Source organism: Sparus aurata, chromosome 1 (genome assembly GCF_900880675.1).
Source record: "Sparus aurata chromosome 1, fSpaAur1.1, whole genome shotgun sequence".
Classification (NCBI taxonomy): domain Eukaryota; kingdom Metazoa; phylum Chordata; class Actinopteri; order Spariformes; family Sparidae; genus Sparus; species Sparus aurata.
The window spans coordinates 37,962,061-37,975,597 of NC_044187.1; the positions used below are offsets into that span (position 1 = coordinate 37,962,061).

Genomic DNA, 13,537 nt, shown 5'->3' on the forward strand with positions numbered 1-13,537 from the left:
ATGTCCGAATTTGTTCGCGATCTGCACTTGCCTCTGCCCTATATAGTTTTTCATAGTAACTAGCAAATTATTCTACAATCTGGTCCTTGTCAGTTATTATTCTAGCTTGTTCTGGTTTTAAATTTGTGATATGCATTTTCTTTGTTTGTTTCTTAAGTTTGTAAGCCAGTATTTTTAAGGACTTTGGCCCACCATCATAACTTTCCTGCTTTGCAAACGTCATTAACTTTTCAATCTCAAACATACGTATTTTTTCTAATTGTGTCTGTTTTTGTTTTAACTGTAGCTTATCTTCCTTGCTATTAGTTTTACTGTGTCTATTCTCTATCGTTTTTATATCCTCGATTAGCTGTTTCTCTTCTGCTCTTCTTGTTTTTTTTCTAGTTGAGGAATATGAAATAATAATTTCATAATTTTAAAATGAAAATCGAATCATTTATTTAAATTTCACTCAACCCCCTTTGACCATGAAAAAGAAAATCGCCTTGTATTTCAATTTTATTTTTTGTATTTTAAAACGAAAATCAAATAACCACTCGTTTTTTGTTTTTTAATACCCGTTTCTTACAGGAAAATCGAATGACCAAAAGATGCACGGACCCCATTTCTACTTCTGCACTACAGACGAATCATCAGAGCAGTGACACTGTCCCTCCTCTCCGTATCTGAAACTTTCACACAGAGGACCATGCAGAGAATTGGTGCACCATTCTGACACTCAAAGGGCTGTGTGAATGGGGCTAATGTCTGCACACCGACTACTCACATGCATGAATTCACAATTAGGAAATGTACAGCTATTCTCATTGGAATTAATGCAGACAGGAGACTTATATCCTTAAGGAAAAGTGCCTGACACTTTGGAGGACAGCTTATGGACTTAATCACTAGGTTTTTTGGCTGAGGCTGATATTTCATGCAGTGCAGTTCTTGAACAAAGGGAAGTCATGTGTAACTCTGGAATTCCACTGGATGCATGTGCATGTGGAACAGCTCAGCAAGAGTTTTGCCCCGTTGACTGTCATCCGGCAACCAGCTGAAGTTGTTAGACAGAGAAGTTCCCACAATAATTACATTATCCTGCGTGACCACAGTTATACGTACATTAAACACAATAACAAGAAGTGTTCCCAACCAGAGGATTAGAAGAATGGCTTGGATTTGTCTCTTTTTTGAGATTTTTGTGCTGGAGTGTTTTATAATGGGAATTATGGGTCTGACTTCTGGCTGCTCTGTGCTGAATTCAGCTGAATTGTTGCGCCGTGCTCCAGCATCCAGAGCTGCAACTGGGCAGATATGCAACACAGCGGAGACAGTGGAAGTAAATACATGAACTAGAGAGAAAGTAGAGGCTGAAACTAGAGGCTGTCGTGCACTCCACACTTTTCTGTTTTTTATTTGTAAAAAAGAATGTAAAACCATGTATCATCTGCCTTCCACTTTACAAGTATGCACCACTTTGTGTTGATCTATCACATAAAATCCCAATAAAATACATTTACATGTGTGGTTAACTTGAAAAGTTCAAGGGGGGTGAATACTTTTGCAAGGCACTGTAGATACCTAAATAGTAAAAGCCCAGCTTGGACAAATGAAAGAGAATTGAGATTTGTGTTTTTGTTTTGAGACGGAGAGAAAGAGAAAGGGGGTTGATTGGGAAACATTCCCTTTGCAAGAATTTTGTTTTGTAACCTGGAAATTAACCCAAATGCCGAAGAACAGACTAAATTGGAGGTATGGTAGGACACTGGTTTCATTACATAAAGCAAAAGATCATCTGCACAAAGGGATACCTTATGCTCAACACAGCAGCAGCAAACAGCTCCATTGCTATGGCCAAATCTGACCTAACTCCTAGTTAATGGACCCCGTTATCTAGGGGCACTTTATTTTAGAGAACACTGAAGATATGTAATCAGCTGTTCTTTTTGTCAAATAAGAATAAAATTAGAAAAATATGCTCTTAGACTGTAAAAATACAAATGTATATGCTAAGTAATCTAATAAAGACGTTATAAGACATAATTTGTAAAAAAAAAAAAAAAAAAAAAAAAAAAAGACAAACCCTAGAAATATGTTCTTTATTAGAAACTGGTACATCCTAACTAACTAAGATGCAACAATCTGAAATGTATATTGACATTAACAAAAACTATAAATAAGATGGATATAAACCATAAATAAAAAATATTATAATAATGTAATTCAGTAAGAATAAAGTTAACGCTCAGATTAACCAGCATTGCATTGGTGGCAGAGGGTTTTGTTAATTTTCTCCTTGCTTTGGGCTGCTCATACTGCAAGTTAATGCTTTGCTGATGACCCGGTAGGTGTCATGGTGTAATAAAACAGACTCTGTCAGACCATTAATCCTCAAGATAACAAAGTATTATATAGGCCTACGAGATTATGAGAGTGACTGGCACTGTCGATATAATTATTAAATTTTTTCTTTGTGGATTTAGTATCAAAAACAGTGGTGCAGTCACACACTAAGTAGGGGACAGTTGATGTTTATCCGGTTGTCACTTTTTAAAACTACATGTTGCTGGAACTGTTTGTCAAGAAGTATAGTATTGTACTGGACCAGTCGAACAGGTAATCTGATGTGCTGCACTGTTAATTAACCTCTAAGAATGTCTAATTAGGGTCTAACAAGATTGTTATTGGCAACAAATACCCTGTCATAAAGTGAATCTATTATAAATAATCCTCTGAGCTCTGTTTTTTTTGTGTGAGCATTATTACTATGGCACTGCATTTATGAAATCAGCCTGTGTTGTCTAATTAATCCATCGTAGGTCAATGTTGGTTAGGTGTGCTGTCTACAGTATTATTTGGTGAAAAGGGTAATATAGGGTTTAACTAATATATTTTGGATATGATTCTTGGATATTTCTGATATGGTCTTGCATTTTAATTTTTTATTGCATAATCTTACAAAATGTTATGTAACAGTGCATGAGGATCTCCTATTTGGTTAGAGTGTAATTCGGTAAAGTAATGTCTAAGTATTGTACATTTGAGCTCTAATAATACCTTATATGCAGTTATATAAAATTCAGTTTGTAACATCTTAGTAAGTTAGAATATAACAATTTAATACACTAAACTACTTTCTAATAAAGAGCACATTTCCAGGTGTTGCCTAATTTAATACAAATTATGGATTATACCATTTTATGAGTGTATTGAGCGTATAACTGTGTATGTTTACAGTCTAATATAGTCCATATTATTTCTGGTTTCACAAAAAGTACAGCTTATTGCATTATCTGCATCAAATGAGACAACGATGCCTGGAGCTAGAAGAGTGGATAACATTTATGAGCCTTCAAATATTGGAAAATGCAAGGATCCTTTTTATCATTATTGAAACTGATGTCCAAATAGAAAATCAAAAGCGATCAAATCAAGGTGGTGGCGCAGAGACACAGCAGCTTTGCTCTTTCTTCTCACTCTCTCTTTCTCAGCAAACCTGACTCTTGAAATCTGGGCTGCTTCCTGTCTGCAAGTTTAGCCCAGTCTTACACAGCATGTAATAGACCCATCGCTACAGGTCATAGTGTGAGTGTGATGATGTGCCATGCCTTTGTGTGAAAAGTACAGATGTAACAGTCTGATGAATATAGTATTAGGGCGAGGTGACAGTGAGGAGTTGGTCTACTACAGTACATAATTTGCAGTGATACCAGGTTGGAACGTCATGCAGTGTTCATGCAGTGTTCATGTAAATGCTTAAGCTTAGTTTTTCGTCAATTAAACTTTAGTCCCAGTTTTTGTTTTTCCTAGGAAACCTAGCTTATCCATGCCTAAAAACGACCCTGCTTGTCTGCGCACAGCAGACGTAGATGTAGATGACATAGATGTAGTCATCTCCCCCTAGAAGTTATCTAGTCAGTCCTTAAGTCAGCTAACATTTTTGTAGCTTCTTTCAGCAGGACCCAGAGATAAGAAAGCTTTATGCCTAGTTTCCACCAGATACGTGTCAGATAGTCTATGTGTTAACTTACACCTGGTCAGCTGCGTTGTGTATCTGCTCCTTCCCATCTCCAGCAGACTGGGGCCCTCTGGAACAGATACGCAGGACTTCTATTTTGGCGGATGCCGGAGCCACGACGTAGCAATTCAGCCGAATTCAGGACAAACAGATAGGAAGTCAGACACCTAAACAACAACATAACATACGGTTCATTTTTTTTAAAAAAAACCCTCTGTGTTGACGCCAGCACAACAAGCTCAAAAAAGACACAAATACAAGCTCTTCTTCTAATCCTTCGGTCGGGAACACTTCCTGTTGATGTGTTTATAAATAAGACATAACTGCGGTCGCGAGTGATTATGTAATTATCGCAGGAACACCTCTGTCTCGCATCTTCAGCTGTCTGGCAGTGCTATGCTATCTTTATCATTATGAGCATTTATTTATGAAATTAGATTGTTGTTAAGAAATTAGATCTTTCTGTACATTTGTCAGTTTTAGTTTACTGAACAAACTGGTTTTTTCACAATTTTATTTCAGATTACATTTTGGTTGAAATGTACATTATTGAATCAAATCCAGTTTGTTATTCTAAAGTCAGAGATAATCAGTTCTACAATTCCTTGAACCAATGAAGCCAATATGTAGATTTTTGCTACATACATAATATAATAACAGAAACTGTAACTGCTAGCATTTCCATTCACATTTTGATAGAGGCCAATCCATTTATAATGCAGCAAGTACAATATGTGCATAAATACACACAATCTATTGTGTTATCTAATCAGCTGACACACCCAGCACCACCATTTCCCTCCTGTATGGTCTCATTCTCTCTCCCTCCATCTCTCTCTCTGCCTCCCACCTCACATGGACACACACTTGCACACACACAGGTCATAAGTCAAAAAGGGTTTGAATGGCAGGAAGGGAGTGGGATTGTTAATACTGGACTTTACTGTAATATATGGTGTGAACTGCTTTCTGTGCCACCAAGCTTTATCCTCACATCTCTCTCTCTCTCTCCCCCTTGTGCGCACGCATGCGCGCGCACACACACACACACACACACACACACACACACACACACACACACACACAAATTGTGTGTGCCAACATCTTATCTTTTCATCAACAGACATGGGTAGCTCCACTACCTTCCTTCCCTATTATGGAGGGATTTGACGTGTGCTTACATCCCACCTTTGCTTCCTGGAGACTAAAACAAAGACAAACAAAAGGAACTAACTTCATGTATTTAACAGAAATAAATGTATGCAGGTTAAAGTGATTACAAAATTAGGTAATTCAACATATGAAGCACTCTTTAGACTTGGAAAGGTAAAACACATCACCCCTCCCTCGCAAGTTGACAAATGGCAGAGGCACATTAAACAAGGTGTTTCAATTGAGCAAATGTTCATTCAGCTCAGCAAATGCAAATAAATACCTTGTCATTAATTGAAAGGTATACTATGAAGGATTTTCAATGAGGGAGAGAGAGACAGAGAGCCACTCGAACAAAATAATTCATAACTTATGACCCACTAGAAGTGTGTGGTGGCGTCTCTTGTTTCTTAATTTAGCTGTGTTTGGCACATTTCTGGATTAGGGTTAGACTCAGCCAATAACAAGGCACAAGGTATGAAGTTTGGACTCTCTGTTGCCCCCTCTGAACATGCACTTTTGGCCATATTCACAACAAATCTGGAGGATTGTGCATGGGGGGTTGATTTGTATTTTAGAACACTACAACAATAAAACAGAAGATATCATAATTATCTGATTCAGCGCTTTGTTTTTGCTTATGGCGCTTCCTCTCTTTATTTGCTCTTTAGCTGATTTCACCACTGTTGCTTTCTCACTGTCTGGCCCATTAAGACAGAGAGGAGTGGGCAATTATGCATGGTACACTGCTCAAAGAAATTAAAGGAACGCTTTTTTTATTGGGTATGGCATGAGGTCAATTGAACCTGTCTGATAATAATCTGGTCAGTTAAGTAGCAGAGGGCGTTGTTAAGCACTTTCAGCTGTTTTGGTGTTGATGGAATTAACAACAGGGACAATAGAGTGGCAACAATGGGAAAAACCCCAAAACAGGACTGGTTTTGCATATGGAGGTCATTTCAAGTTTCTCCCTCTTGATCTTTTTTGGCTGGTTTTCCACTAGTGCTGGTTTTTGCCAGAGTCGTTATCACTACTGGCAGTATGAGGCAATTCCTTAACCCTACAGAAGTTGCACAAGTTGTCCAACTCCTCCAGATTTCAGGAGACAGGCAGTTACTCTAGGAGAGCTGGACAGGGCCGTAGAAGGTCCTCAACCCATCAGCAGGACAGATATCTGCTCCTTTGTCCAGGAGGAACAGGTTGAGCACTGCCCGTGCCCTGCAGAATGACCTCCAGCAGGCCACTGGTGTGAATGTCTCTGCCCAAACAATCAGAAACAGACTTCATGAGGGTGGCCTGAGGGCGCGACGTCCTGTAGTGGGCCCTCTGCTCACCGCCCAGCACCATGGAGCTCGATTGGCATTTGCTAGAGAACACCAGAATTGGCATGTCCGCCACTGGTGCCCTGTACTTTTCACAGATGAGAGCAGGTTCACCCTGAGCACCTGTGATGGATGTGAAAGAGTCTGGAGAAGACAACGAGAACGGTAAGCTGCCTGCAACATTGTTCAGTATGACAGGTTTGGTGGTGGGTCAGTGATGGTCTGGGGAGGCATATCCATGGAGGGACGCACAGACCTCTGCTGGCTAGAAAGTGGCAGTCTGACTGCCATTAGGTATCGGGATGAAATCCTTGAACCCATTGTCAGACCCTACGCTGGTGCAGTAGGTCCTGGGTTCTTCCTGATGCACAACGATGCCCGGCCTCATGTGGCAAGAGTATGCAGGCAGTACCTGGAGGATGAAGGAATTGATACAATTGAATGGCCCTCACGATCACCTGACTTAAACCCAATAGAACACCTCTGAGACATTATGTTTTGGTCCATCAGGCGCCGCCAGGTTGCTCCTCAGACTTTACAGGAGCTCAGGGATGCCCTTACACAGATCTGGGAGGACATCCCACAAGACACCATCCGTTGTCTCATTAGGAGCATGCCGCAACGTTGTCAAGCATCCAAACAAGCACGTGGGGGCCACACAAGATATTGAGAAGCATTTTAAGTTGCAGCAATTACATTTTGGCAAAATGGACTAGCCTGCCACATTATTATTTCACTTTGATTTTCAGGGTGTCTATACAATTAAGCCCTCTGCAGGCTGAAAACTTTTATTTCCATTAAAAGATGTGGCATCCTTTCATTCCTAAGCCATTGCCCTGTCCATATCTGTATAAATAAAAAACATAACTTTTTTTCACATCGAGATTTGATGTGTTTTCAAAGTGTTCCTTTAATTTTTTTGAGCAGTGTATTTCTACAAAACAACTGACTGATCCTACATAATATGCCGTGAAAAACACTGGTGTGATACTGTAGTACAGGGGTCTTTTTTCAGGCCGAGGACCCCTTAGCTTATGGAGAAATGGACCCCTACTCCAATTTTTTTGCAAAGTAACTAAAATCTTACATATACAGTATATATTCTACAGATCTCCACAAACAAATGATATCAGGAATTTACCAGAGGAATGTCTGTATTTGCAGTTTAATAACAGTGATTATGTAATTACACTACCAGTCAAAAGTTTAGACACAGCTTGTCATTTAATGTGTTTTTCTTTATTTTCATGACTATTTACATTGTAGATTCTCACTGAAGGCATCAAAACTATGAATGAACACATATGGAATTATGCAGTAAACAAAAGAGTGTGAAATAACTAAATATGTTTCATATTTTAGATTCCTCAAAATAGCCACCCTTTGCTTTGATTACTGCTTTGCATACTCTTGGCATTCTCTCAGTGAGCTTCATGAGGTAGTCACCTGAAATGGTTTTCCAACAGTCTTGAAGGAGTTCCCAGAGACTCTGAGTACTTGTTGGCCCTTTTGCCTTCACTCTGCGGTCCAGAAAGACTGGCAACTATTGGAGAGACTCCATAAGGTGGCTACAATGAGGAAGACTTTACAATGCAGTCTGAGAGCATCAAAGCCTTCATAGGTGTCAGCTACAACAATGGTAAAAATTAGACGTTATATACAGTAGCCTATATTGCTACTATGCATATATGCTATGCTAAAAAATTATAACTTAGAGCGTGTTTCCTGGTAATAATGGGAGACAATAGATTTCAGCCAGTAATAGTACTTATTCATAATGGAGTCCCATGCACTTAACTGGAGGACCTGAGTTTTTGGGGACTTGGTCAAAGGAACTTTGAGACATTTTTATAATTTGGAAGGATACATCCACTAACATGCAAGTTAAAGGTTGTTTCTCACCAGAATAACTTATTGGGTTACATGCAGTATCCATGTGGATTTGTTTGTTCTGTGTGGACTTTTCGGAATCGGCCACACACTTCATATATCTGTGCACTATAACAAGCATGTGATAGGCCTCCTCTGAACAAATGTTGTGATATTCTGACATTTGAGGCTCCGATGGGATCTAATTAGAATCAAATTGTTGTGTGTGTGTTTGTGTGTGTCTCTCTCTGTGTGTGTGTGTGTGTGTGTGTGTGTGTGTGTGTGTGTGTGTGTTTATTATTAAATAGAAACATAATCTTGGTTTATTTTGATGTCTGACTCTGCTGGTGAGATACAAACAACTCAGACAGGCAAAGATACAGGCATTGAAACACACACACACACACATGTTGGCTGGGTTGACATGAGGGGTGATGGTTCAACAGCTAACATTCTACATCTGGAGTGGATTATAAAAGTATCTACCTCTGGAGCAGCATGTTCTCTGTACACACATACAGACATACACATACTGACCTCTGTACAGCTGCAATAGGCTGTCTCTAAGGACCATCACTGTGTGTGTGTGTGTGTGTGTGTGTGTGTGTGTGTGTGTGTGTGTGTGTGTGTGTGTGTGTGTGTGTATAAAACAATTGAAAAAATAATTTAAGAAAATGATTTCTAATTGATAATGAATGTGATGAAATTAATGTAAAGAGTGATAAACTGTCAGTTAATTTGATAGTCTTGACTGACATTTTATCTCAATCAAAGTGAATTATTTCACCAACACTCACCCCATCCCCTGTTAATCAGAATAGCAGTTCTCATGACTTGTCCCGTCCGATCAGAGGACCGAGATCCACGCACTATTATGTACTCGGAGATGAACATTAATAGATCCCTATCAAAGGCAAAGCCTATGTAGAAAGAAAGGACTGTCAGTAGCTGTACTGGGTTGCTTGTAACCATGGTGCCTTCAGCTGATCAGTGAGAAGAGGGCAAAATCTGTGCATACAGATTATGAATCAGAGAAACCAGGGCTGCTGCAGCTAGGGCAAAGCCTCTGTACATGGGACGCCTGCTCTACCCACTGAGACAAACGGCGCCCCACTTCTCTAGAACTCTATGGGTTAGTGCTGCAGCAAACCAGCTGACAGGGCCTGACATGCATTGAAGGCAAACCTAAAGACTGAACATCTTAGTTCAATTTCAAAGCTGATGGATGTTTTCATATTTGCATGATGTAAACCCTCATTTGAGCATTTATGTAGCCACGGGGTGACTCATTCCTGGAGAATGTTCAGGAAGGAAATGAGGAGGAAACAATAATAGGGTCAGTTTTTTGATAACATGTCTTAGCGGCTGAACTGTGCAGGATCCTCTGGCTGTGTGAACTCCAACGTGATTTGAACAAATATTTGTCAGTAGAACTTGTTCAGTATTTGTATTAAAAAACTTTCAGACAGCTTCAAGAATTTTGAGCTTTTTTTTTATTTTTTATAACAATGGCTTGTGTCGTTGAATGTTTTAACAAATGCTTGCAAGTCTCATGTTCCTGACATTTTCCAAAAACAGTAGTGTATTTTTAATATGCTCTTCCTACTAGTCAGCCACAGGTTTCAGACTATTTACTATGCTATTCTAGTAAAGCTTTACAGTGAATATACTGAATACCTCTTGTTAAAGCTAATATTTGTTTGCAAATACAAAATCAGTTTTGTATTTGCTGTAAAAGATTGAACCCAAAAGGCAAAGGCGTTCATAAAGAAAACATTCATTTTTTGTAGTATCTTACACTTAAAACCTTCTTTTGTAGATTGTGGTTGTTTTTCTTCATTGTGAAATCTGGTATTAATCAATAGCGATAATATGTATTCCAATACAAAAACATTTTTTGTATTTGTAGATACAAACTGTGGTCTTGCACAACACACTTCATTCAAACTGGACAGAAACTGAATCAAAGTCACCAGAATAGTCTTGGTTTGTTTTTTCCACAATCAGCTCTGGTTTTGCACAAATAAATCCTCAGTTCACAGAATAAGATGTGAAAACACACACAGTTTTCACCAGCTGAAGATGGCTGACTCTCCCTCTCCTCTCTGCCACTTCATGATTCTTCTGTAACCCGCATCACGTCTTTCGGATTCATAGTGTTGATCAGAGCTGCTGTAAATCACCTCTGTACCTTGTTGCCTATCTTCAAACTAGCATCTGTTGCTCTTAGGGCGTTTTCTCACCTATAGTTCGTTTGCTCTGGTCCGAATCAGGGACCAACTTGTTACAATGTTGCATATTGCCTCGAGTTTGGTTTGTGTTCACACAGCAGCATTTACAGGTGGACCAAAATGTGTGATGCGTGAGGAAACTGCTCTCTAATTGGTCTAAATTTCGAAAACGAGGCAGCAATTCAGCTGAATTTAGCACCGAGCAGACAGGAAGTCAAGCACTGAAGCAACAACAATTTGACATCTGGTTACTTTTCAAAATAAAACACTCCGTGTTTACACCAGCACAAAGATCTAAAAAAAGAGACAAACACAAGCTCTTCTTCTGATCCTTCGGTCGGGAACACTTCGTGTTGTGGTTTTTATGACACAGACCTATAACTGCGGTCGCGAGTGATCATGTGATTATCGCGGGAACTCCTTGGCCTCGCGACGCCAGCTGCCTACCGTACTGCACCGTGTCCGACTGAAAACGCAACCGGGGGTTACCGGACGGCGGAGCAAAACACCTGATCGGGCCGTAACGCAGCGGACACGTATCCAGTGGAAATTCGGGGTTAAGCACTGATGCTTCCTGCAGTTGGGTCGGATCAAGTTTGGATCATGTTCTCACCACAAATGAACTGTACCAGAGTTTGTTTGGAACCGGATCGAGACCACCTCTTCAACAAGGTCTCGGTCCGGTTGTTTTGGTCCGCACCCGAATGTGATTGATGCAACGAAGTGCACCAAGGGGGTAAATGCTCCAGGGTTCGATTCAACCGAACTAAACAAGGCAGGTGTGAAAACGCCCTTAGGGGCGGAGTTCAGTCCCGGTCTGCTGTCCAGACAGTTTCACTAGTGGTTGGCAGAGCCTGGTCTAGCTGAGTACCATTGACATTGGTATCATTCAAAGTTGCAGTACATGCAGACTCCTGTCAGCTAATGGGACCACTTAACTTCATGGCTAATTGAGCTTCTTGCTAATGGCAGCAAAACAGATAGCCACAACAAAGAGTTAATAGTGAGCAGAAGTGAGGGGTTTCTTCTGTAGCTCTTTAGCTAGCATCGAATTCTAGACATTTCTGACAAATAACAACATTAAGTTTTATATTTTGGACTATGAACAACTGCATACAGTGATACGATGATATGCACTAAACATCCTTTACTTACAGATTAAGAAAATGGAAATGGAAAAGCAGGGACGAATATGAGCGCTTACAATATATTATTAACTGCATGTACACAGAGCCTGAAATGTAAGCATAAAGAACACTGTTGTACATGGAACAGTCTAACATTAGGTATTTTATTGCTATGAGAGAAAGCAATTTAAACAAAAACAATAATAAAATGTGCATGTCTGATTATTTATCACTGTATTATTTTCTCATGTTATCGGAAATTACAAAATATTGTGGAAAAGTAATAAGTATAATAAATTAAGAGTGGGGTTAATGATTCCATCAGTTTTGTGGTCTAAGAAATTACCCCAACTTCACATATCGAACAGATGCTGCTCTTGAAGGTTCTTATCCACCCAAATCCTAAGCTGATGCTATAGCTGTCTTTATAAATTGAACTTATTGTCAATGTAATGCCTTCCCAGTGTAAAACACCTTCAGCTTGTTTCTGTTTGACACATACTTTCACAAATATGAATAAATTATTATCAATAGAAGAAAATCTGGGTGTTACTACCACTACATTATGTACTGTAGTCGTCACACTATGAGCAACATAGATTCTGACATTTACCTTAAGGCCAATATTCTACCAATGCACCAGAACAGAAAACTAAGTTAACAATATAATATGTCCAGTATACTTTATTGTATACTTTATTTTACACATATACTATATGATACAAAAATATTGATCACAGTGTATTTTCATAGAAAAAGATTGAAATTGCAATAAACATAGGTTTAAAAAATTTAATAAATTATATAATCAATATCTGACATAATAATAGTGAGACATAATTAATACAAAAAAATATTTTAAAACAAATTATTTAGACAATATTTTAACATGTCAAATGTTGCTGCTCTCTCTCACTTTCAGTCCTTCTTTCTGTTTCTGGGCTCCAATCATCTGCTGTCCCATTAAAATGTCCTCAAAGCTGAGTCAGTGCATTTCCCATCTTCAGTTCCCCAGAGGTTCCCATACCTGCACCTTCATCACTAAGGTTTCCCCATATTCGTCAGGGTCCGCACACTTAGCCTCCATCACAGCTGATGGGGATACTCATGGCCAGCAGGTCTACAGGGGATGGCTGATGAATTCTACTTCTTCTAAGATTGTTATCTGTTCATTAGCATCATGTTAGCATGTCATTAGCCAGTGGTTAGTCCAGCCGTCTCCAGTGGGATGGTATGCAGCGACACACTTCCTCGCTGAATGAGAAACCTGGTTCACACCTTCGCCGCCTTACCTCGCAGGGAGGCCTGAGACAACTGTAGCCAAAGAGACACAAAATGGATTTAGTTTCAAGACTTAAAACATCCCGTCATATGTGTGTTAGGTTAGATTATTACGGTTAAAAATAATAGGTGGTCATTGTAAAGCTTGGAACACATTTATACAGGGTTGAGTAAAACAAAACAAAAGTTGTGTTATTCAAAGCCTGAAGTCAGACAAAAAATGTATCATCTGTATCTGGGTAGGGTGGTGCTGGAGAGAAAAAATATCTTAAAGATTTATTGCCCTGAGAGCATGATTGTTAAAATATGAACCTCAGGGCATCACTATAGAAAAGCTCATGCAATGTCAAAAGAGCATGAATGTGCTCAGTAAATTTCAATTGATTTTGACATTGCTTCTGTTCATGTGAAACATTTGGCTTGATAGTAGTAGTTTCATTATCAGCAGGTATCTGATATTAAACCAAAGTAGGGCTGCATCTTACAATTCTTTTTTTATCGATTAATCTAGTGATAATTTTGTCGACTAATCGAACTATCGTTTTTTATTAGTCA

The 13,537-nt window shown here is 39.2% G+C and overlaps 1 protein-coding gene across 1 annotated transcript in view; it reads right to left on the reverse strand.

Annotated features, from left to right (window-relative positions):
• Nucleotides 1–12,369: 12,369 nt before the first annotated feature.
• vegfc (vascular endothelial growth factor c) overlaps nt 12,370–13,537 on the reverse strand; it is a 101,507-nt gene continuing 100,339 nt past the window's right edge. The window contains exon 7 of the mRNA XM_030426853.1: nt 12,370–13,015. Coding sequence (XP_030282713.1) covers nt 12,907–13,015 — 109 coding nt within the window. The 3' untranslated portion in view covers nt 12,370–12,906. The remainder of the gene's footprint in view (nt 13,016–13,537) is intronic.